Source organism: Pleurodeles waltl, chromosome 12, assembly GCF_031143425.1.
Source record: "Pleurodeles waltl isolate 20211129_DDA chromosome 12, aPleWal1.hap1.20221129, whole genome shotgun sequence".
Taxonomy (NCBI): domain Eukaryota; kingdom Metazoa; phylum Chordata; class Amphibia; order Caudata; family Salamandridae; genus Pleurodeles; species Pleurodeles waltl.
In genome coordinates, this window is record NC_090451.1 from 707,884,723 (window position 1) to 707,909,613 (window position 24,891).

At 46.7% G+C, this 24,891-nt stretch overlaps 1 protein-coding gene across 1 annotated transcript; it reads right to left on the minus strand.

Moving 5' to 3' along the window:
* Positions 1–1,261: 1,261 nt before the first annotated feature.
* VMO1 (vitelline membrane outer layer 1 homolog) lies at positions 1,262–12,599 on the minus strand. The gene is made up of 3 exons (XM_069215710.1): positions 12,331–12,599; positions 9,446–9,561; positions 1,262–4,278 (listed from the first exon to the last, which is right to left on the minus strand). Exons 1-3 carry the CDS (start codon positions 12,523–12,525, stop codon positions 3,984–3,986), a joined length of 606 nt encoding a protein of 201 aa, XP_069071811.1. The 5' UTR covers positions 12,526–12,599; the 3' UTR covers positions 1,262–3,983.
* Positions 12,600–24,891: the final 12,292 nt, after the last annotated feature.

Genomic DNA, 24,891 nt, shown 5'->3' on the forward strand with positions numbered 1-24,891 from the left:
CTTGGTCACAACATCACTAGGATAGGCAGCCCCCCAGCTGGGAGACCAGCCCCCTGCCCCTCCCGCACCCCGCGCCGGGCTGCAGCGCCCTATGGCAATGCCAGACTGCCCGCTGAACGGTCCAGTTATCATTTGTGGACAGATATGAGGGAGATTTAGCAAAAATATCGGGGTATCTAAATTGCACATTAAGGTGCATTTAAGTGAAGTAGATTTTAAGCTGTAAAAACTATAATAGTATGATGTTTGTAACTTATTAATCAGGAGTCACCCGCCTAAACCCGGAGGGTTGACATGTATGGAGGTTATGAAGTTACTTGGCTCTCATGGGAGTTGTAGTTCATACATCATGGATTGTCTTAGAGATGTGTGAAAACAAAGGAAACACTTTCAGAGAGAATTTATGAGAGATGTACAGAAACATTTTACAAACACAGAAGCCTAAACTCGTGCTACATCAGACAATTAGCAACCAAAAGGATTGACAGCAAACTGATGAACACGTTGAAGGCTGGCTTCTGCTGAGTGAATATCATGAGTCAGGACTTCAGTAGTGCAGCACACTCATTTATTGTAACTGTGAGCATCAGGTCCAGTAACACTATTTTAAGATTTTGAAAGATGACATGAAACACGTTTAAAGGAGTGTGTCAACATATCAGGCGCCAACCAAAAGTTATCTTGGTATAACATACATGTAAACCTTCAGCTGTTATTACAAAGCCTCATGTTTGCATCACGCCTGACGCAGTCTCAAAGCTGGAGTTTTTTAAAAACAGTTTTGGAAAGCAAAATACTAGTGACCATAACACCCTAGGAGTTTTCTTCTGTCCTGAAAAACAGCTTTTCACTGCTGTTCCCAAACAGAGAAAAAACATCGGACCATCCATCTAAATAGGGTCCCTCAAGATTTTTACTAAATGTACCTCTAAGAATAAATTGTGTGTTGCTCCCTTAGGGCTGCTTTTGGACATAGGTGAGGCATCAAGTGCTTGAAGTAGCCCCCGGGGCCTGCTTGGCGCTACCTCCGTGTAGTGCCAAGAGATTCTTTGCTGTCAGGTGACTGACAATGAGACACAAAGTGGGTGGAAGAGAGGTGGATCCTGTAGCCAAGCAGGGTGGATAAATACCAGTAGAATAGTTGGGCCAAGAAAAACTACGTCTTTTACCTGCCATTAAAAGTGCTTGGAAATTATGAGGGCAAGAATTAGGAGCTGCAGGTTGGAAATGTGCATATCCATATCATATGAATGTTCTTCAGTTCTGGGGTGAAACCTGTTGGTCCAGGGCTTTGGTGGGGTGTCTGGTGAGTAAATGTTACTTCTGCATTGTGCATGATAGTCCTGAGGCTGTATTACAGAGAGTGCCCGGGGTGCAACGGGCATCTGCCCCCTTTTGTGCGCCCCTAGGGCACTTTGGTATTACAGAAAGGGCCGCAGACACTTGTGTGGTCCCTTATATAATACAGATAGCACCTGCACTAATATAGTGCCAGGACTATCACCAGAGGGCGTTCTCTCATTTGCATGGGCCATGGCTCTGTGCAAATGAAGGAACCCCTTTGCTTCTGCGCCCGAAAGTGCGCCCCCTTATGGAAGTCCTCTGGAGGGGGAAAGGTGTCCTATGGACCCCTGGACATCCCTTTGCAAGTGGGTGCAGTCACTCACTGCCACCACCTGCCAATGGATCTCCCTCTCCCCTCTTGAAAGTGCACGCGAATGCCGCCTGCACAGTGAAACACAGAGGCCCATATTTATACTTTTTGACGCAAATCTGCGCTAACGCAGGTTTGTGTCAAAAACTTTACTGCCGGCTAGCGCCATTCTTGGACGCCGGGCGGGCGCCATATTTATGGAATGGCGCTAACCGGCCCAAAGGATGGGCTAACGTCATGGAAAATTACGGTAGCCGGGTGGGGGTGGCGGTATGGGAGATGGGTGTTTATCACCAAAAAATGACGCTAGGCTGGTTAGAGTAAAAAAAGATGATTCTAACCAGATTAGCCTCATTTCATGGCGCTAAACCTACCATGCCACGTGACTCCTGCCTTAGGAAAGGCAGGAGTCATGCCCACCACCCCAGTGGCCAGCACATGGGACAAGGGTCCCCTGGCATGGTCATTGCACCCAGTGCCATGGAGGGGGGCTCATTTCAGGGCCCCCTATGGCACTTAAAAAAAATAAACAAAAAACTACCCTGTACTTAGCTCTACTTACCTGGGATGGGGACCCACATCCTCCGCTGTCCCTCTGGTGGGGGTGTCCCTGGGGCTTGTGGAGGGCACCTGTGGGCTCTTTCTATGCCACCATGGAAATGGGCCCACAGGTCCCCTAACGCCTGCCCTAACCCAGGCACTAAATAATGGCACTAAGCAGGCTTAATGCCATTATTCAGGCCCTTCTACCTCCCATGCGCCATTTGTGCACGGGAGGATAAATAAGGCGTTAGGGCCTTTGAGTCATTTTTTTGCTGGGGAACGCCTACCTTGCATCTCATTGACGCAGGGTAGGTTTTCACGGTAAAAAAATGACGCTAACTCCATTAACTATGGCACTAGATGGGTCTAGCGCAAAAGTAAAAATATGGAGTAAGGCTTGCGTCGCATTAGCGTAAAAAAATGACGCTAATTCGACGCAAACAATAAATATGGGCCTAAGTAACTGCTTCAGAGCTGCTCCATATTTCACTTGACTTTGCTGCCCCCAGGGCAGGAGGAGTTTGCGGCTGCCCTAGGGTAGCGCATTCACTGAAATGCGGCACACTTCCTCGGTTTGCGCCTGCCGCACCAATGTAAAGGTGCGCCATGGCGCAAACAGGGAAAGTCGCCATATATTCTACACAGCCCTAGATAGCTCTTCTGCGTCTTAACTCACCATAACTTCAGGACAGTCTGATGTCAGCAGCCCTTGCTCTCGAGGTACGTCTACCACATCACACTGACACCCCAGAAACACACCAACAAGGGTCTCTGGTTCTTAAACAACTTTCAGACAAAGCCATGTTTAGAGGGCACTATCTTCACGTACTGACACAAGCTTTTGTTTGGCGTCAGTGATGCTAAAATGTCTGTTTAAATGATGAAAACCTGGTCACAAAATGCTTTTCTGGTCTCTGGTGTGTGGTTAACAGGGGGCAGGTGGGTAAGTGGTCCAGAAGGGCTCTTACCACAAAGATCTGTCTAGCTCGTTCCATGTTTTTATATAAGTAAGAATTTATCTTTGCTTTTCTTAGCTTTTTTCATCTTTTGATTTTTTTAAACTTGGTTATTTTTGCCATGAAGGATGTAAATGTTTTGTCTTTATGAATAAGGTTGTTTACACACCATATAATGAGTCCATTGATTACTTATTTCACTTCGAATGTCTCCAGGATTTAGGGGCTGATTTTTGGTTTGCTGGGCAGGGTTCTCTGCCCCTCCCTATTTAGGATCAGGGGGACCACCAACTTCTCGTCAACTGAGCCACATTGGCTCCATTAATGAAAAGCTTCCTTCAAAGGCCGGACGGGGTGGACAGAGTGATTGCCTCTTTTTTCTGTCCAGGGGGGGACTACCTATGGGAGGATCCTATTTGTAAAATAACACACACACAAATGAGACATATACAGTCTAGACACCAAAAATTATGTAAAATAATGTTAGAGTATGAATTAGGACAAAACCATAAAAGAAAAAGCAGCAACAATACTAACAGGCTGGACACTCTTGACCCTGGAGATGATAGTTTATTTAGGAACTATAGAAGATTGTGTGGAAGGCTGTTTCCTCCTGAAGGACTGGGGGTCTGAGAAGGGGCAGTCACATGACTGGTGATGCTCGCACGTGACGTCCTGTGCTCCCAGGCCTGCTGTCCATTCTGAGTCCCCAGCAAGCCCACAATGGTCACATGTTCAGAATTGGCTGGGCCACCTCTACAAAGATTGGCTATTGCACACAGTGGTGGGTCAGCAGGTGCGTGCACACGGTGTGGTGCCGCGGTGGAGGATCAGATGCAACAGTAGAATCGTGCGTCATTTAGGCTTGTGTCGTCACTCACTCCCCGCTCGTTCTCCAGCCGTGTCTCCAGGCCACAGATCGCCGTTGAGCAGGTATCGCTCCAAGCCCCGTAGGAGCCCCAGCGCAGACCCTGGCCCTCCACTATGTGGCCCTCGCTGCACCTGAACTTAATGTTGTTGGCTGCTGTGTCATCCCCAGTGTATCCTTGGGGGGACTCCACCCTCAGGGAGAAGGCAGTGAGGAAGCCACGAGGGCACCAGACCGGGGTCGTCCAAGACCCCAACCTGTAGAGAAAAAGATAATGACATGGTCAGTGGAGGTCCTGGTTATCAATCTACAGATATGTAATACTTTGCAACCCTGGAACCTCAATGTGTAGAATCTGTCTCTATAGCCCCAAATCACGAGCCTGTGAACCGACCTGTCTAGAACGCTAGATAGATATGTAATATTTAAATGTTTCCTGCACCTCACATCACATTTATCAACATAAGTGAATGGGCAGATTGGATTCCTGAGTAAACTGAACACGTGGTATTTACTGAGCATCAATCCGATGGTGGGGTGCAAATGCCTAGTGTGTCAGACCCCTGATTGATGCCTGATTTTAGACAGGGGCTGTCAGCAGAAGCCTGTGCAGTTGTTCTTAAGTTCACTGCTGTGAAGAAAACTGAAGTTCAAAATCTTCCTACCATGGCCGAAACGTGTCGACAAACTAGTTTGTGTTTTTGTAAACTAATATGAAGAGGAATGGTAGTCGACAGAGAGCATGAACATGCAGGGATCCCATCGATTTAGTAATAGTATTAAAAAAAATAGTACAAAAAATTAGGAGTGGGTGATAAGTTCTGCTCCGTCAGCGGAGATGGCAGAATTTTGGCCACTCTGCGTGAAGCTTGTATTGCGGAGTTCCAGCCAAATTCCACCAACCCTCCCTATTGGCATCCACTAGCATGATTTTCAGCTGCTAGGAGGGCACCCAGTGACATCTTCTCACCGAGAACGGACGCGGGCGGCCATAACAGTTTGTGGTGAGAAATTTGCCGCTCAGGTAGAAAATTTACTCGAGCAGAAGCAAAATCAACTCGAGCAGCAGCACCCTCTGCCTGCCACCTTTTGTGCAGATTTTTCAGCGTGGAACAAGCTCCCAGCACTAAAAATCAGTGCCAGTAGTGCAGGGTGCCGATTTCTGCCTCTTCGCAGACCTCTGCAGAACTTTGCAGAGTTTTCATATAACTCCACGGTATCTGTGGAATGAAAGTCTGCAAGTCCGCACCCCCCAGTAAAAATACTTTGATAATGCTGCAGTAACCTCAAAATTGAAAAAGCCCTCACTATTCCCCTCTACATCTATTTACTTCTGGACGATTGCGAGGCTATTTGGATGTGAAAAACTGAAAATACTGGAAAAGCACTATACTTACAACTTCGGACTCTAGAACTCTGTGCTTCACATCAGACGTGGCACAGAGACGTCTGTGGACAAAGCTCTTTACGCAGCAGACCAGGGATGTCTGTGTTCTTGTGTTGTTGGATTAATGGGCAGCTTTTTACTCTATTTTTAATTTGTTATTAGTTTGTTGGTATTGGAACTTGTGAAGTTGGTGGTTGGAGCTGCAGAGTCAACCCTAAAATGTCTCACCTCCTTTTGCAGAAAGGACTGCAGTGTGTTCACATCAGTCACTTCATGTCTACCTCATTCTACCTCAGTCTCCCTCGCTATCTATAGACGTCCCCAAGGGTCGGCATTGCTGCGGTTTGTATTTAATGTTTCCATCAGGACACTAGTCCACCTGAACCACAGCCAAGCCCTAAAATGTCTCTTATGTGTTGATAGCACCCAAATCTATAAGGAGATGAACAGCTCCAATGTCACATTAGAAGACCTTGGTGTAAACCTCTATTCGTTCGCTAGCTGACTCATGGGCAGTGAGAAGAACCTCAAAGGACTGAGGACACCTAGGACTGAGGTTGTCTTCAGGGCCAGAGGATTCCCTGGGCTGATCTGGAGACCCCGTCCCTGACTCCAGATAGAAGGGAAAGGAGGTGCGATTTTAATGCTGGGGTTTAGCTGCCCCAGAGTTGATACACCGTCAGTCTAGGCCAGAGGTGGGTCCATCCACACCGATGGGCCGGGAGATTCCTCTTTGAGGCCAGCTGCCTCTGCTGGTCCTACCTATCTTTTAGGACTACAGAAGCATGCTTTGGAATACTGTGAATTTATTTTGACTCCCAGAAGAGAAAACATATTCTAGTTCTGTCTTTAAGCTGCTGCAGCACACTCCTGTCTCACCGTCACTAGAGGAACCCGCCTCAAGGCGCTAGCAACCACTGAAGCTTTCTTACACAGAGGTGGCGGAGCCCTACATGGAGGGAGCCAGTTAAATGAGTCCTCTGGAAGTTGGGGCCAGGTCCACCTCCCCACATGTCCCTCTTGAGGAGCCCACACGCAGCTCTGCTCTCCGCCTCGCGCCCCCATTGCACACAGGGATGCTTTGGTGATGTGTTGAGTGCATGCGACACCACCCAGGACACATGTCCTGCAAACCCAGGGGGTCTCATTCTACCACAATGAGTGTTCAGAATGAGAGGTGATGAGGGTTACCAGCAGAGGCTCCTCGTGCTAGTCCCAACAGCAGTTTCATTGCTTGGAGGACACGCGCTCCGTAACAAAACAGCCTTCGGGCTACAGGCAGCAAAAGTGTCATCAGACTTCCTGATTGGTGCAATCAGGGGAGGAAGGCGGGCTCCCGGACTGGTCAATGTCCAAAGACGCAGAGGAGTGCTTGGGACCTACATCATACTATGTATCGACTCATGCTGGAGTGTTAGGGAAGTTGGAAGCAGTTGGTTGCCATAAAGCTTGCTCCCCTAGATTTCACCTCTAGAACCTGCTCACAGCGACAGGTCGGTCTGTGTAAACCATTCGCTGGGTCTAATCCGTTGCCCAGGTCGAGACACAGGGTCTGTTGCTCAACTGAGCCTCTTCTGAGTCACCAAAGTGGGCATCAGAAACCTGCTCTGTAAGATATTCCATGGGTTTCCATTTCAACAAACGGCCCTTCCCTAGAACTTCTAAGAACAGCTTCAGAGAGATATCTGAGGATGAACCCATGAACACCACCATGGGTCCTAAACTTTCCAACTTTCCCCTGACGCTGGTCCCGCTGCTCCTGCTGGAGAACTGGAAGCTCATGTTCATCCCAAATCTCTGTAACCCAGATTGGGCTCAGTGTCCAAGTTACTCTGCTTCTAAAAACAGTCTCTGCAGACGCGGCGAGCTTAAGAACTCTTGCCCAGTCTCAGATTTCAATGTCCTTCCTAGGGTCTCAAAGATCTGGCTAACACTTCACTCTGCGGTTTATCATTGACTCAGACAGGTCTCGGGCACCCCTCAACCTCACGGGGAGGGGGCTGCGGACTGCCTGTGTACAGGGAACTACCAGGAAAGTAAAACAGACCACCTTGAACCAGATGGCACCCAGTGAGGTCCCACAGGAACTGTTCCCCAGGAGGAAAGTTTGAAAAGAATGCAGCAACATGAAATGTTACATCATGGTCAGAGATTGTAGCCACAATCTACACGTTTGCCTCTCTTGACCTATTTATTAGATTCGTTCTGTGCCTTTTCCGTCTTCTTTCTTTCTTTATTTGTTTATTCTTTCCATTCTTGTTTCCATCTCTCCACCATTCATACCCTTTTCTATTCGTCTTTCCCATTATCTGTTATCCAGTATCTGCAATCCCTTTCCAGGCCTTCTTCCCATGTCTCTGCCCTTTATATTCTTATTTCATCTCCATCGCTCCTTCCCCCTTTGTCCTTTCATTCTTTTCTTTCTTCTCATCATTGATTCCTTCCTCTCCCCCTCTTTGCTTCCTTCATGCTGTCTGTGTTACCTTCTGTGGCTGAATTATTTCTTCTCGTCTCCGTTCCTTGCTTACACTGGCCTTCCTTCCATCTCTTGCCCCTTCTTTCCTTTTTCCATTATGTTATTCTATTTCCCTGTTTCCCCTTCCTCTTTTCTTTTTGTTGCATCTCTCTTTTCATCGTGCTACTTTTCTCTCTATTCTATTATCATGTGTCTTCCTTTCGTTCCTGGTTCCCATCTTTATTTTGTTTCTTGTTTTGTTTTTTTCCCGCCCTCCTTTTTACTCTCGCCTTTTCTTTCTTTGCATTAGTCTTTCTTTTCTTTCTTTCCATTCTCTTTTCCTCGCTTGATCTCTCACTCATTTGCACTCACTTATTTTCACTGTGCTATTTCAATAGTTTCATTTTGCTCGCTGTTATCGATGTGACTTCTTCAACAGTGCTGAGTGAGGGGGATGCAGGTGGCACCCCCTGAAACTCATATTTTGGGATCGGAGGTTTTTTTCCCCAAACAAACTTTATTGCAGAGCAAGAGAGAGAACAAAATAGCGTGGGAGGTGGGGGGAGAAGAGACAGAGAAAGAGTGAACGATAGTGGAAATTAAAGTAGGCATGGAGAAAGTGCCTGCAAGAGATCAGAAGACTGGGATTGCCTGGTGGAGGATGAAACAGGCAAGTGGTGGAAATAAGACTGTGCAGTCCAACGTAGGGCTCCTGAGCAATAATTTGGGCGCTAGCACTTATTGTTTTACAAATTAAGCACTATTCTTCTGCATATATTAGCTCCAACCCCATAGTTGCATCATCATATATTTATTTTGCAGTGTTTATTAGCGTCTGCTTTTGTCCTGCCAGTCGCAGATCGCAGTTAAGAAGGGAGAAAAAATACATTTACGCTGCCCCAGTGGAACCCATGCTGAATCTGGTATAAAAGCTGCTTGAAAAGGAACAGGTACTGGATTAAAAAGATCTAAAAAGCCCCAGGAATGAGAAAGCTGAATATTGTTAAGATTGGGGGTGGGCGGCACCCAGAGTTTCACTTCCTGGAATTCCGTAGAGTTACATAAAAACTCTGCGAGATTCCGCGGAGTTTCGCGAGCGGGCGGAAATCGGTATGTTGTGCGGCTTGCAGTGATTTTTAGTGCTGAGAATTTGTTCCGCCCTGAGAAATCTGCTCGAGCTGGTTCTGCCGCAGCTCGAGTAGATTTTCTACTCTCGCAGCAGCTTTTCTAATGAAACAGTCGAGATTGCCTGTGTTGGGAAAATTTAGCCAGGTGCCTTCCTAGTGATCGAGAATCGAGCTAGGGACCCCAAGTGTTGCCGGTGCTCACCAACTTACGGTTGGCAGGCCACGCACTGGAAAAAACTCAGCATGCGGAGGAGTGCAGAATTTGACCGGAGCTCAGTTACATGCGTAATGCAGAGTGGCCAAAACTCTGCAAACTCTCTCAGCGGAGTGTAATTTTTCACCCACCCCTAGTTAAGATGCTGGGCCATTCTGCTACTGCAGGGATCTTTTGACCCCACACTGAGGCTACAGGTCGGGTCTCAGAACCAATCTGAAAGAGAGTGCATCAAACTTGCCGGCCAGACTCGGACTCGACGTCTTGGATCTTCTTGGCGGAGGGCTCCTGGGAGCAGTGCAAGCGGATACCATTCAGAGCGGTGTCATCTCTTAGCTTCCCTTGCGGTTTCTGCACCTGAACAAGAAGAACCTGGTTAGATCCTGGGGCGAGAGGACCAACGTGCAGCATGAAGGGCTTTGTAAACATAAAGTTAAAATATACTCTCCTATAATGTTGTGTTAATAACAGCACATATAGGGGGTCATTACAACCTCAGCGGTCTTTTAACAAGACCGGCGTGCGGAAGACCGCCAGTAGTGGCGGTTTGCCGCTCGACGTATTATGACTGTTGGCTGCTCTCCGTCCTTTTTACGACGGAGAGCCGCCAACAGCCGTACTGGCGGGCGGCGGGGAAGTGGGGGTTGCTTCACCTCCACGCCACGCCAACAGAACACCGCCCAGCGAATCACGTCCTGTGATTCGGCGCAGCGGTGTTCTGTTGGCGGTGTGGTGTCGGCGGAGCAGCCCCCATGGCTCCCGTCCCCTCCCGGAGGATTGACAGACAAGGTAAGTCAATCGTCCGTTAGGGGAGGGGGGTGGGGAGGTGTTGTGTGTTGTGTGGGTGCATGGGGGTGCGCGTTTGTGTATGTAGAGGGGGGGTGTGAGTGCGTGTATGCTTGCAGGTGTGTTGCGTATGTTGGGAATGAGTGCGTGTATGTCTATATGTATGTCTGTATGGATGTGTGCGTGTATGTCTGTATATAGGTGTGCGTGTCTGACTGAGTGTGTGGATGTAGACATGTATGTTGGTGTGTGTGCGTGTATGTGTGTTGGTGGTGCCTGCGTGCGTGTCGTGTGTGTGTGAGTTATGTGATGTTGGGGGTCGGGGTGGGTAGGGGGGCCCTGCCACCTTTGGGGGGTGGCAGGGGTGGTGGGGGGGTGTAGGGGAGGGAGTCGGGGTGGGGGTGGGGGTAGGGGAGAGCCCTATCAGTGCCAGGGAAGGAATTCCCTGGCACTGATAGGGCTTACCGCCATGGATTTCATGGCGGTTCCTACCGCTGGAAATCCACGGCGGTAAGCCGGGTCAAAATACCGGCAGCGGTATTGTGAAGGCCGCCGGGCTGGAGACCAAGGTCTCCAGCCCAGCGGTCGTCTCCGCCCTGGCGGGCGGAACGGTGAAGCGGCGGATGACCATGGCGGTAACCGCCATGGTCATAATACTCAAAAAAAGACCGCCAGCCTGTTGGTGGTCTTACCGCCGCTTTAACAACGTCCGCCAGGGTTGTAATGACCCCCATGGTCCTTAATGGTTCAAATGTATGAATCAAATATGGATGTCATTTTGCAAGAGGTTCTGTAAAAATTAACATGATTGCTAATTTTCGTGACACCAGTAGGCCCAGATGCCCTGAGCTGTCCCCTGCACATTTCCTATGAGTGGAACTTCACTTTTAAATCTGGCAAGTGGGAGCAGGATTTTGTGGGAATAATTAAATGGCTAAGGTTATGCATGTGACTGATATCCCCCCATCAAGATCAGTCAGCGCTTCCTTGATGGGAAGATCCTGCCCCCTCCACATTAGGTAATTTTTCCCTGAGAGTAACAAGTTTCTGTCACATGATAAAGTTTCATTGACTCATATTGAGAGAATGCCTATATATACTGGTTTCATTGGTCATGAATTTTAGCTCTAAGCTCTAACTGGCCATTTCCTGGCAAGAGGCCGGCTCACTGAAATGACAATTGTCTTTGATCTTTTGTTTTCCTGCCTGTTGTTTTGCATTAAACATTCTTTGGACGTTAGGCTTCCAGACATGTAGTGTTGTTTTTTTATTTGCTTGTTATGACTGACGGTGCAGCCAGCATTGGATCTAGTCCTAAGAGTTTCCGCTGGATTCAGTGGCCATAGCTTCAGCTGGATCCAGTGACCATAGCTTTTATAGGGTGCAGTGACCATAGATTTCACTGTACCCAATTATCATAGGTTCTATTGGATCCAGTGGCCATGGCTTCCACTGGATCCAATGACCAAAGCTTCCACAGGATCCAATGGCCACAGCTTCCACTGGATCAAATGAACATCGCTTCCACAGGATCCTTTGACCATAGCTTCCACTGGATCCAGTTACCATAGCTTCTACAGGATCCAGTGGCCATAGCTTCCACTGGATCCAATGACCATAGCTTCCATAGGATCCTTTGACCATAGCTCCCACTGGATCCAGTGACCATAGCTTCTACAGGATCCAGTGGCCATGGCTTGCACAGGATCCACTTTATAGTTTCCATAGGAACCAGTGACCATGGGTTCCCTAGAATGCAGTGACCACAGCTTTCACTGCATCTAGTGGCCATAAGTGGATACCAGCCATTTAGAGGAGGCTAAAAGTGTACTTGTTAAATAAAAATAACAATTGAACCCAGTAACCTCAGGACAGTGAGAAACTATCAATGACATTCGAAAGCAGCTTGAAGTAGCAGCGGCAATTTACGGAGCTTTTCTCCAGCGTGGACGGGCAGGTTGCCAGGCGTATGCTAACTTTTTATTTACATGGACACAGATAAGTAAAGTCACAAGAGAAGTTCAGTGAGTGAGGACTTCTGCACAGACATAGATTTGTTATTTCAGCTCTGCTGGGTTAAACAATTATCCAACCTTGTGCGGTCGGAAGCGGGGGGACCGAGAATTGAGGCCACTTCTCTTTGCTTGTGGTGCCTTCGAAGCAGCCACACCTCGTAGGATGGGGGACATTGGTACTACTACCCAATAATAGTTCACTGTTGGTTCTAACAACAATTTGAATCCACATTCGTATATATTAGTAAATTGTCAATTGACCTGCGATTGGTGAATAAATCAACAAATGTATCAGTTTAACACATCATACGCCGTTTCCATTTACCTTCAAGGAGAACCCATAAGCAAAGTAGCCTTCGGGGCACATCTCAGGCTTCTGCCACTCACCCCACTGGCCTCCGTTGGGGACGGTCAGGATGGACTTGTACCTGCGGTTCACCGTTCGATCGCTCCCAACTGTACTGACGCCAAAAACAAGGAAGAGCAGAGCCCAACAGATTAAGGATGATGTATTGGGCATGCTGAGGTCTGTTGGGCGCACGACTATGTACAAGGTAGTAGTGGGTATATAGGCACTCTACCTCTCTCAGACTTTATATGGCTCTCCGAACACAAGAAGCCCTTAGAAATGCCTCCATCGCATGAATAAATACCTCTTATCAAGTTGAATTAGTGGATTACAAGAGCAGGGCTTTACTCCAGATGTCTTAACTTCCTTGATGGCAGAGGAGACGCTTTGTTCTTGGACATGCTCGGTTCTACGCAGACGTTATCTAGTGGAGATTGCATCACTCAAAACCTTGTAATGCTCTTTGCTATCTCTTCAGAGGCCGTCAAAATACATAATGTTGTCCAACAGGAAGAGATTACATTTTCAGGAGTTACCTAACAGGGAAAGTAATTAAAATATGTCAGGGGAGAGTAACTACCTTATCTGGCGTATTCCAAGCCGAATTAATTATACTATCTAAAGTTCAGCAAACAGGTGGAGTTGGCTTTAAGCTAGTATATTAGCTTACACAATGTTCATTTCAGTTTGCGTGAGTCGCGTGCCTAAGCTTGTGGGTCCAATGATAGACAGTACCTTTGCCCCACAATTTTTTTTTCTGTGCTGCCTTGTTTTGGAGGGAATGTCAAATGGATGTCTGAAGCACTGAGTTCACTCCAACACAATTTCAGAGGTTCTCTCTCAACTCCCTCATAGATCATGGGTAGGGGCAGTATTCGCTCCATGCACTCTCATGCCCATCACCAAGGGGCCTAATTGTGGGACTTTCCAATGCTCTAATAAGCTTCCGGACCTTCCTCTACATGTATATCCTGACTTCCAGGTATTTGGACCCTCTTTGGAAATTATCATCCATTCCCAATCCATGCCGTGTTTTGTGGGAGCCAGTCTACTCATGCTTGGAACTCCATTACCTAGGATCACCCACTCACTGCTTCGTCTCCACCCCTGCAGACCAAGGATGGGTGGAGGAATTCAGCACACCTGTGTCTGGCTGGTGCTAGCCTGCTCATACCTCATACATGTGATTACTGTGAGCCCTTTAAGCCTCAGCTCCCTTCAGCACAGTGTTGGTCATTGTAGCTGTGCTCCGTTGAGACCAACCCTTGCTTCCTGGAGTTTCTGAGCCATAGTTCCTTCTTGTTCCTGTTCCAGAGCCTCAGTTGTTCCTCCCTTGTTTCCCAAGTTTTTTAAATTATTTTTTCCAGAGTTCCTGAGCCATAGTTATTCTTTGTTCCAGTTCCTGAGCCATAGTTATTCCTTGTTCCTGAGCTGTGGTTATTCCTTTTTCCTGAGCTGTGGTTATTCCTTTTTCTTGAGATGTAGTTATTCCTTGTTCCTTAGCTGTAGCTATGATTGTTTCTGAGCTGTAGCAAATCCTCGTTCATGTACTAGCACTCCCTGCAGTGCTACTTGACTCCTGAGCCTCAGCTACTCCTTGTTCCTTGGACTATTCCTGCCTGCCGTGTTTCCTGGTTTCCTGCTCCATCAGTCCTTGTGCTTCCTTGAAGCCTCTCCTGTATTTTCCTTTTCCCAGTCTTTGCCTTTCTTTCCATTTCCTTGTTGCAGTTCCCAGTTGGTTGTTTTCCTGATGTCTTGCTTCTAGTCTCCTTGTATGTTTGTTACTTGCTTTCTGCCAAGTGTGCCTTTGTTTTCCCTTCTTTCCTGCTTAGCACTCCTCTCCTAGCTCCTTGTCTGTCGTGGTTGTATTTAGTTCTGCAGCCGTGCTCTGAGCACCTTGCGTGCTCCTGTTTGATCACCAGGATCCGTGTGCTCAGCTGACAACCCAGGCGGTGCTTCTTGTCCACTGTGAGGATTGTCTTTCAGTTACTTGTATTCCATCACCATAGGGGTCAGCTCCACAGACCCTCCTTTGCATGTATGTCCAAAATATGGGTATTAGCAGGCAGACTCTGTAACAGCAATTGTGGGTGAGGAACTTACTGAGCTTCAGTCTTACCGTGTGGAGCTATGGAGCACTTTACCCCACATTCCCTTTATTGTTTATGCTGTTTTATATATATTTGTGTCTTGCACATTCGTCCTGGGGTGTTAGTCTGGGTGCCTCATTGATTCTTGAGTGCCTGCTCTTTCTGAGCCTTACCTCTCTTATTCCCTTGAGAGAGCTTCCCTTTAGGATTCCCTCTCTCCTCTGACTCTCTGTCTGATCTTGGGCAGCTCTATACCAGTATTCTGACTCCTTTGTCTTCCCTGCCACCAGTCTAACCAGCACCCCGACAGTTCCTGACAAGAGTGGATCAGCTGTGACCCCTGTACTTTGGTGTGCCACTGGAGGGTTGTGAATAGTACAGTGTGCCACTGGAGTCTGTGATACCAATAGTAAGGAGCACTTTTACACCAGTTTGTCCACAATTCTCCCAGCGGTAGGTCAACATGAAGGATCTTCTACTCTCACACAAACTCCTCATGCTGACTGCCGGCCTACTCTCATGTCTTGCGCCTCTAGTGGTAGGTCAAGGTGAGGGGTCTTTTACTCTCACACAAGCTCCTCATGCTGACAGCTGGTCTACTCTCATGTCTCTCGCCTCTGGCGGTAGGCCAAGGTGGGGGTCTTTTACTCTCACACAAGCTCCTCATGCTGACAGCGGGTCTACTCTCATGACTCTCGCCTCTGGCGGTAGGCCAAGGTGGGGGTCTTCGCCTCTCTTGTAAGCTCCTGACACTAACAGCCGGGCTCTTCTTGCTCTCATGACTCACGCTTCTGGTGGTACGGTGGTGTGAGGGTCCTTAACTCTCTCCTGAGCTCCTCGTGGTGATCCTTTATAATCTGCTCACATTTCTGTCGGTCCAGTGGCTCATCAGCTGCACGGAAAGCTCCATCGTTCTTAAAAAGTGGATACAAAGTGGTGATTAAGAAATTACTCAGAGGACAGACCCAGTGAGACAGAGCAGAACGGCTGCTTAATTTGTGCTGGTGTTTCCAGGGGTGAGAGCCGGCACTCATTTTTGGAAAATGGGACTTATTTGTCATTGAGATATACAGCTAAAACGTGACAAAGGCAGGCAGAAAGGATGAGTAAGAGACACATTGGAAAACAGTGAGAAAAGGAGGAAGCAGGATGGAAAAAGAACCCACGAGTGATATAAAGACACAGGAAGTTTAGGGGCGGTGGAAGAAAGAGGCATGAGATGCAATCAGGACTGAAGTACCTTGGTGTTCAGCATCCTCAGCATTCAGCAGCACCAACAGTGGTTCCTAAGAAACCCTTGGGCCCTGCACAGACAGAGTGGCCCGCTGCCCCAGGCTGCTGCCCCTGGGCTCCCAGAGCTGCCTGGAGAGCTCTGACTGTGCTCCTCTGAGCCGCCCAGTGTTCAGAGGAATGGATTCCCCTCAAAGACTGTTCCGTATGCAGGAACCATCAACAGGTGGGAGTGGAAAGGGGGGACTGTGGTAATGACACACATTACAGAGGTGGTGTAAGGTACCACTTAGTCCCCAACTGACTCACCCAGGATCACACATGATATGAAAGACAGATCATCCATACATTCAATGAATGTCCTAAGATATACCGGATACTATCTACCCAAGTGCCACGCCAGTGCTTCCTTCCCTAATGCAATGTAAGGCTTGGGGTGCCACCTAGTGTTGATGCCAAATTACAACAAAAGGCCTGAAAATGTTTATCAGTGCACTCGGAGCACTCCAGCAAGAAAAATGTTATCTCACCTGAGCTCTGAAAATCATTGCACGATTCCTGCAGAGCAATTAAGACAAAAAACTAAAAGAGATTCGTATTTCATATGGCGACCTCATAAAACAGCCTGTGAAAGCAACATGATGGGCAATGTACCGATTTCTATCTGAACTACAAGTGTGGGCACTCAGTGAGTTCTGGCAAGAAAGGGCCTGATTTAAGTTTCGGCAGAGGGGTTGCTCAGTCACAATGGAGATGAATAGTCCGTCTGCTGAAGTATACATCCCATTAGATATCCGCCAAAATCTAAATTAGGCCCTTAGTCGTGCTCAGAGACGCCCACACCCACCACTGGAAGCCACCAGCTACTTGTTTAATTCTCCAGTTCTCACAAATATGAAGCTGACACCATAATAAGCAGATGCCGACCTTCAGGATCACTTCACAGTCTCCTGGAAACCTGCAAGAATTCACAGTTCCTGTATCCTGCTCAAGCAGGGGGGTCAGTCAGGCATCAGTACAGAAGCAGTCACACTTGCAGCTCTAGACAAACAGAATAAGTACTGATGCAGGGACACCTGAAGCCCTCATAGTAGTACATTGATCTCTGGCTTTCATCGCGTAGACCACCGGACACTGAGGCGCCTGGATGGTCTCGGTGTCCATGGCACAGATCTAGACAAGTTGTGGGATTTCCTCGCGTCACAAACACTGAAAGTAGTTTTGTCATCTTTGGCCTCCAGTGCTTGATCTAACAATTGTAAAGTACGAAAGGGCTCTATCTTATCCCCTCTAGTGCTTACCTTCACAGTCTCCCATCATCACAATTGATGCAGGAAATCAGCTGCCTTTTCTTTATGTACCACTAGGATGCTCCAATAACCCTTCAACCATCTAATGAGCTGGATGACCAAGCAGACAAGTTGTTATCTCAGTTACAACAACTGGTTTAGTACTGGACGATCCATGTTTAACTGAAGCTTCGTGGAGACAGGACAGAGAAGTTGGCCACTTTCATTAAAACATCTTTTTGGCAATAACACTCTGGATTTTGGTCTACAGCCAGCTTCATAAGTGAAGTGAAGAATTTATGAGTAAAGTTAAACTCTGAATTACTGATTACTTTCCAGACTAGTGTGGTAGTCAATGTCTCCACTGTTTATCTTTCCACACAAGAGTATTTTCTATCTCCTCTCTTTTCCCTTTAAAGTTCTAATTATGAATTCCATCCTCGCTTCACACATTGACAGTAATGCTTTATATCTGGATTTAGCGGTGGTCACCATGTTCACACTGATTTTATTCCAAAATGCTGCTGCAATGACGATTATGGATGGTCTAAAAAGACCATACCCTACCCTTCTCTCAGAACTAACTCAGCTCCCATCAAACAGAGAATATTTTAAAGTGATGTGCATTGTCTATAGGAGTGTTTAGAGTGCCAGTGACACACCCTCATCTCATCTTTTCCCTTGGTATCAACCAATCTGTTGTGTTAGATCTGTGAACCAAAGTCTATTGTAAATTGTGAAATACTTGAAACATAAGAAGTCTTTTCTTGATATTAAAGAGTCCACGGTGAAAATAAGCGCTGTAAAAAAGAGATTCCTGGATGAAATTCAAATTACACTGGTGTCATTTACGTAATTTTGAGAATTTGTGTTACGCTTGTTATGCAATATTCCCACAATTATGCCATTATAACACATTTGATGAGTACGCAAAATTTGCAGTAAAAAGTTATTGCAAAAGCAACATTTGTGGCAAAGATTTACCACGCGTGCCCAGCCGCAACAGAATGCGACTGGCTGTTGCTCGTTCTGCTTCTGTTTTTGACTATTATTTTGTGAGAAAAGCATCTTTGCATCAAAAATTGATGCAAGGGTGCATTTTGTGTTAAAATATAATGTGGGATGACAAATTCGCATTTTACGTTTTTATACGTAATTTCATGTACTTTTCCTAACATTTTCCGTGCTTATGCAAAAGCAAATTTCCTGAATTCCACACACCCATATCACAAGCCGAATAGAAGCTCACATAGCAGGGAGGTAACAGCAGGAGAATGGACTGTATCGTTCACAGCCCACCCCTGTGTAGTGTTAGGGGCCCTAGACCCTCATGCTACTAAAATAACAGACGCAGACTCAGTAGCATGATTTTTAGAACTGGCAACGGGCACGTGCGCTCGGCCCTTTTTATTGGCAGGAACACCTGACTGGTGACGCCTGTGTTGGGTGGGTGTGGGGTGTGCATGTAAGACCAGCCCTCAGCCGAGTGGCTGGCATAAACACTAGAACGTGTCCAGCAGGACACTACACCCTGCTCCCAGACCCTCCCCCACCTACAACTCCACACAATGGAGTTTTGGTGGATATTCTGGCAAGGTTGTGGGTCTGCGCGCATGATTTGGTAAGGCACAAATTCTGGTAAATAATCGTCAGTCGGTGTTGGTGCAGAACTTTCAGTTTAGGCTCCATCCAGACTTCCTGCACAGTTCACATTTTGTGGTCAGTCTTGTGAGGCAATTGGACTTTGCCAGGGGATTATCTGTTTCTTCCTGGAACCTCAAGCAAGCCACCTTATCAGAAAAAGCATATCTCTGCATGCAAATTAGTGATGTTATCTGGCACGAAGAACAGGAACATCCTTCTATTAACAGTTAACCCGTTATCTCCCAGAAGAAAATTTGTGGAAAACCTGCAGTGCTGCAGGCAGCAGAAAACAAGAATACATGCACACATTGCTTGTAAAAAAAAAAAATACTTTCACTGTTTTATTCAGTATGTTTCAAAGCTTTCTTCAGCTGTGGATAGCAGGATCAGTCCTGCATAGCAGTATTGCCCTCAGCAGCCTGGCAACCCTGAAAGCCTAACCTAAGCCTCAGAACGTTTCACCACATCACACCAACACTGAAGGAACTACACTTGGTACACAACAGAGTAAAAAAAATACAGTGTTGGTACACAACAGAGTAAAAATAATACTCTGTGGGTACAGGAGAGAGTAAAAGTAATACTCTGTGGGTACACGACAGAGTAAAAATAATACTCTGTGAGTACATGAAAGAGTAAAAATAATACACTCCAGGTACACGACAGAGTAAAAATAATACTCTGCGGGTACACAAGAGAGTAAAAATAATACTCTGTAGGTATACTACACTAAAAATAATACTCTGCGGGTATACAACAGAGTAAAAATAAAACTCTGTGGGTACAGGAGAGAGTAAAAATAATACTCTGTGTGTACACAACATTAAAAATAATACTCTTCGGGTATACGACCGAGTAAAAATAATACTCTGTGGGTACAGGACAGAGTAAAAATAATACTCTGTTGGTACACAACATTAAAAATAATACACTGTGGGTACACAACAGAGTAAAAATAATACACTATAGTATTTTAAGAGGTTGCAAAGGTCCAGGGTTAAGTGTTACACAAGAGGGTGCAAGAAGCTGAGATTACTTAGATTTTGGGAAGAACCAGAGTCAGAATCCAAAGGGAATGGAAGGCTCTTAAAAGTGGCGTTTCGGTCTTATGCATGTGAAGATATAATCAGTAGAGGGAATTAAGGGGATCTGACTGAACAGTTATTGGCATTTAAACCACCCCTGGCTTTGAACCCTATCTGGACATCATTACTCCGTCTATGGCCAAGAGCTTGTATGTTGGCTTCCGACTTGGCGCTTTCCCTTCGAGATCTCTCGCAGCAGAGCGGCAAGGCGATCACGCATCCTTCGCTTACCCAAAGTGTGGTTCAGCCCCAGGACCAATAGATCCTATGGTATTTGTCTGTTCAGGGCACCCTGATCTGCGCAGGAAATGGCTTCCCCAATTTGTTTAAGTATGGGATGTCACACATTGTATTGACGCGCAGCGCATTTTGAGGTCTGATACATCAACTCCAGTTGTATTTTCTATTAGTCGTATTTTGTTTAATGTGTGGATAAAACGTGAAAAGGCAACAAAATAATCCACATTAATGCACTGCACATGTGTTGATTGTGATAAATGCAAATTATTACTAATTTATCTTTATTTTAGTTCAAAGATATGGGTGCCATATCAAAAACTGTTTCTCTTTACTGTGTGGGTAGCTTATAGAACTACTCATATTAATCTAGGTGTGTATTTGCCGATTGTGATCAACACTAATTAGAAATTAACAGGCATTACTTGGTATAAAACACATTATTGTTTACATTTTTTGTAGCTGTTGTCTAGCGGAAAGGAATGGATGATTGGAATCATATGTTGTAGCTTTCGTTCTTTGTGCAGGTCTGATAGTGAGGGACCTTTGAGCTGCAATGATTTCTCGGTTAAATATTATGTAGGTACCCTTTGTGCTTTGGCACTTCCCTATTTTTATAATGATTTTATCTTGATTTTTAACATGGTCTGATATGTATTGTTTTCAAGTGTATCTTTTCTTTTAGAAGATTTTAACATTGTGGGGGTCTTTATGACCCCGCGGACGGCGGTAAAACAGAGAAAAGTAATGCCAACAGGCTGGCGGTACTTTTTCCCATGTTAAGACATTGGCGGTTTGGCTCAAGCCAAACCGCCAACGTACCACACCGTCCGCCATAGCGGTAATGACCGCCGGGCTGGATACTTCATGCTCCAGCCAGGCGGCAGTGACTAGCCCGCCCGCTGGATTATGACCCCGCCTACCGTCATGTTTTTCGTGGCTTCCCTACCGCCACGAAAAGCATGGCGGTAAGCACTATCAGTGACAGGGAATTCCTTCCCTGACACTGATAGGGGTCTTCCCTGCCCCCTCTCCAAGTTGCCCCCTCTCCACACACCCCTCCATGACATACATGCACCTTCACTCACCAACGAACACACACATACACACTCATACCCACCTTCATCCATGCATGCATACATCCATTCACACACATATCCACACACACTGACATACATATATGCACACACACATGCACACAACATACATGCACTCACACATCCATACACGCACACACAGACAACACGCATCACACACCCGCATACACGCATGCACAGACATACACACACCCCCCCACACACACACACACAACACCCCCCACCACCCTCCCCTGTCGGAGCACCCAACCTACCTGATGTCAGGGGGTCCTCCGGCAGAAGACGGAACGCGGCCAGCAGAACACTGCCAGGCCGTATCATGGGTCATGATACGGTCTGCTGCAGTCTACTGGCGTGGCGTGGCGCTGCTGCACCTTACCGCCATCCCCCAGCATGATCACAGCCGGATTTCCGCCATCCTTATGGCGAAAATCCAGCTATGGTCATAATCCGGCTGATGACTGGTAGCCGGGGCGACGGTCTTTTAGCGCCCATCGCCGCAGCGGTAGGCGGTATTTACCACCAATGTTATAATGAGGGCCTGTGTTTTTTGTTTTCATGAGATTTGGAAATGATGACATTGTGTTACATGATGTATGCTATTAACTTTGAAGGTTAAGGTACAGAATAAAGTTTTTGGGGAAACAATACACTGTAGGTACATGACAGACTAAAAATAATACATTGTAGGTACACAACAGACTAAATATTACTATGTATGTACACAACAGAGTAAAAATTATGCATTGTAGGTACACAACAGAGTATAAATAATAGGACGTAGGCGTGGTAGACAAGGGCTGCAGAGGCACTGGGCATGCGTGACAGGACGTGTTCACAAACTGTGTTTTGAGTAGGTGAGTTGTTCTACCCCCGTACTACTCACATACCTCAAACGTCTCTTCAATAACCTCCAGTTGGAGCCTTCTGCCTATCATGTCTTTCTATGCTGCTATCTGCAATTGTAAGCATACATTTTAGTACTAAATGAGAGTTGTCTGTGCTCAAAGCACAAAATTCACCAACGGGACAGAAACGAAAAAACCCAAGAGCTATCAGGAGAACAACAAGGTGGGTGGTAACGGCGGGTGTTATGTCCATTGCCAACCTTAACTGATGAATAATAGTGAATTTGCTGGCTGAGGCAGAATCATAACATAGATTTGAACTGTGTTTTTCAGTGAAACTATTTTTTATATATATATATATATATATATATATATATATATATATATATATATATATATATATATAGAGAGAGAGAGAGAGAGAGAGAGAGAGAGAGAGGGGTCTAAAGATGGATAGCTGCAAAAAGTCCTGAGAAGAGAATTTATTCTGCTTGAACCTCGGGAGGTGACTAGCAGCTAGCAGTGCCGGCTAAGCTGTTCGTATTAGAGCAAGACAAAGTCTGATTTGCGTACGGCGGGACCCTATGTGAAGTGACACTGTGGTCACAAAACAGACTCAGGGCCCGGTTTATATCTTGGTGGATGAGTTACTCCGTCACAACAGTGACAGATATCCCGTCCTACAAAATATGAATCTCATAGAATATAATGAGATTTATATTTCAGCAGCTGGGATATCCATCACCGTTGTGACGGAGTAAGTCGTCCGCTAAGATTTAAATCAGGCCGCAAGTGCGACGCCGAGCGGTTGCCAGTGGATGAGACTTTGGCAAACACTCCATCAGACTCCTTTGTGTTTCATTGAGATGCCCTAAGTGTCACGGATACGCCCAGACATGGGTTCGATGCTCGCTGTGCTACTTGAGTCGCGGATGAGACCCAATGAGAGTTGGTCCATGCCTGGTTTGTGCACCCCTTAGGGAGGCGGGGTTGGTCTGGCAGCTTGGGCTGGACTGTTCTTCATGGGGCTTGCCCACATCTCAGTTCCACGTGGGTGGCCCCTTTCTGGAGTGGCTGGATGGGCTAGAAAGTGTGGCCCCAAAAAATTCCCTACTTGAGTGTTTTGCTAGCCTTTACACCCAGTACGTTTCTGGCTAACGCACCATGCCTCTTTGCTCTCCGTAATGTTAGAAGGTCATACAACTGTTTTTAAATCAATAAAGGAAAGCCTAGATTGTGGAAAGGAAACAAACATCTGTGCGGACTGGCTGAATTAGCCTACAGTTGCTGGGTGGACGAGCTCTCTGCCTTCAGGGGTGTATTTCCTGTTTGCACCGGATGCCCCGTCCCTCCCCCGCCACAGGAAGCAGCGGTGCGGCCTGAGCAACGGGCTGCAAAGTGAGCTTGTGGTCTCTGCACGTCTTGCAGCTGAAAGCTGCGTGCTGCACTGCTCAGAGACCTTTCAAGCCCTGGGCAAGGTGGGCCCTGGCCTGGGGCCCCATCCTTTCAGGGGCCCCGATAGAGCCAGCTCAGTTCTGCAGAGTCTTGTCCTTGTGACCTTGAATAATTCTTAAACAGATTGTTTTAAATACAGTTTTCCCCTAACTAATTTTTAATGTGGGTAATGTGTGAGAATCTGTGGCAGACATTTTGCAGAAAAAGGTGTTTTCCAGGACCTCACGTACAAGAAATTGGAGGGTGTCACAGAGATTTTGCAGTAACATTAGTAAACCTCGGCTGTTACAGCGGCGAAAACACACTTCACTGTCCCTGATTATAACTTTTATTATATATATTTATAATAAAAGCATTTAGAATTTGGCCCAGTGTGCCTGTGCACTGTAGGTGACCTGGTCAAAGAGGACACGAAAGAGCTGAAACTGGATAAAAATTAAAATCTGTTTCTAACAGTGGCCCCCAAAATCCTTAAGATGTCCCTGGCACCCCTGGCCCTCTGCAGTTCGTGCTTTGCCATTAATGCACCACAACACATGCGCACCCATCCAGACTCCTAAAAACTACGTTGACTGGAAGGTGGTTTAAGTGATGGATTTAGTTAGCTTTAAAATAAATAAAAACGTGTTTTTTAAACTAGCGCTTCAAACCACAATTTTTCCATCCTCAAGCACTTTAATACCAGGTGCTGGTATCATCTAATTTAATGGCACCGACATCAGATGGATGCAAGTTGAGTTACTGAGCGGCATTCAACCTTCAGATCTGAGCTTCACAACAGGTGTTGGCAGCGAGCGCTCAACTTGCTGAGCCATCTTGCTGGTACATGTAACAACTCTTAGCTCACGGGTACCATATTTCAAGCTGGACGTATGTGTGAATGAGCTTCTGGGATAAGGCAGTCCCACGACATCAGTTCTTTACTCCTTTGCAATGGCGTTGCACCCTGTCTAAGCCAGGAGCTGAAAAATAAAACTATATTTCATTATTGTTTTATCTTTCGGCTGCTGGCTCAGACAGCATGTTCAGGGAGGCTGAGCCACGGGAGGTGGGAGGGGGGAGGAGGAGAGAATGCACCTAAGTGCGCATGTGTGTTTGGCCGACTGACTCAGGCCGGCCAAACACACATGCGCACTTAGGATTCTCCAGCCCGGCTGCTCAACACAGCCGGCCTGGAGAAACTGCACGACCCCAGAGTTGTGTATGCGTGGCAGTCCAAGCCGCTCTGACCAATCTTGACGCTGCTCTCATGCTAGGTTTAGCATGAAAGCAGCACCAGGATTGTGGAGAAGCCTGTGCTGGTGTCCTACTGAATGCTGGGACACCACATCGAGGGAAGGACGAGGAGCAATGCGGCAGGAGGCGGTGTCGGCAGCAAAAGGTTTGTTTTTTTGTATTTATTTTTTTATCCCCTCTCTCGCCCCTTGAGATTTGCAACAGCCGCCGCTGCATTTACACCTGCCAGTAGATAGTGAACACTGGGGGGTTTTCACAAGTCCTTGTGCTAGCACCAGGGAAGGACTGACCTTTAAACAGCTCAGGCGAGTGCTGGGTTGCATCCC

Bases quoted from the DNA above. Each gene is read 5' to 3' on its own strand.
- VMO1 (XM_069215710.1), bottom strand. From the start codon at position 12,525: ATGCCCAATACATCATCCTTAATCTGTTGGGCTCTGCTCTTCCTTGTT. The intron at 9,562-12,330 runs GTAAATGGAAAC...CTTCTTGTTCAG, and splicing joins CTTATGGGTTCTCCTTGAAG to GTGCAGAAACCGCAAGGGAA. The intron at 4,279-9,445 runs GCAAGTTTGATG...TTTTCTCTACAG, and splicing joins GTCGAGTCCGAGTCTGGCCG to GTTGGGGTCTTGGACGACCC.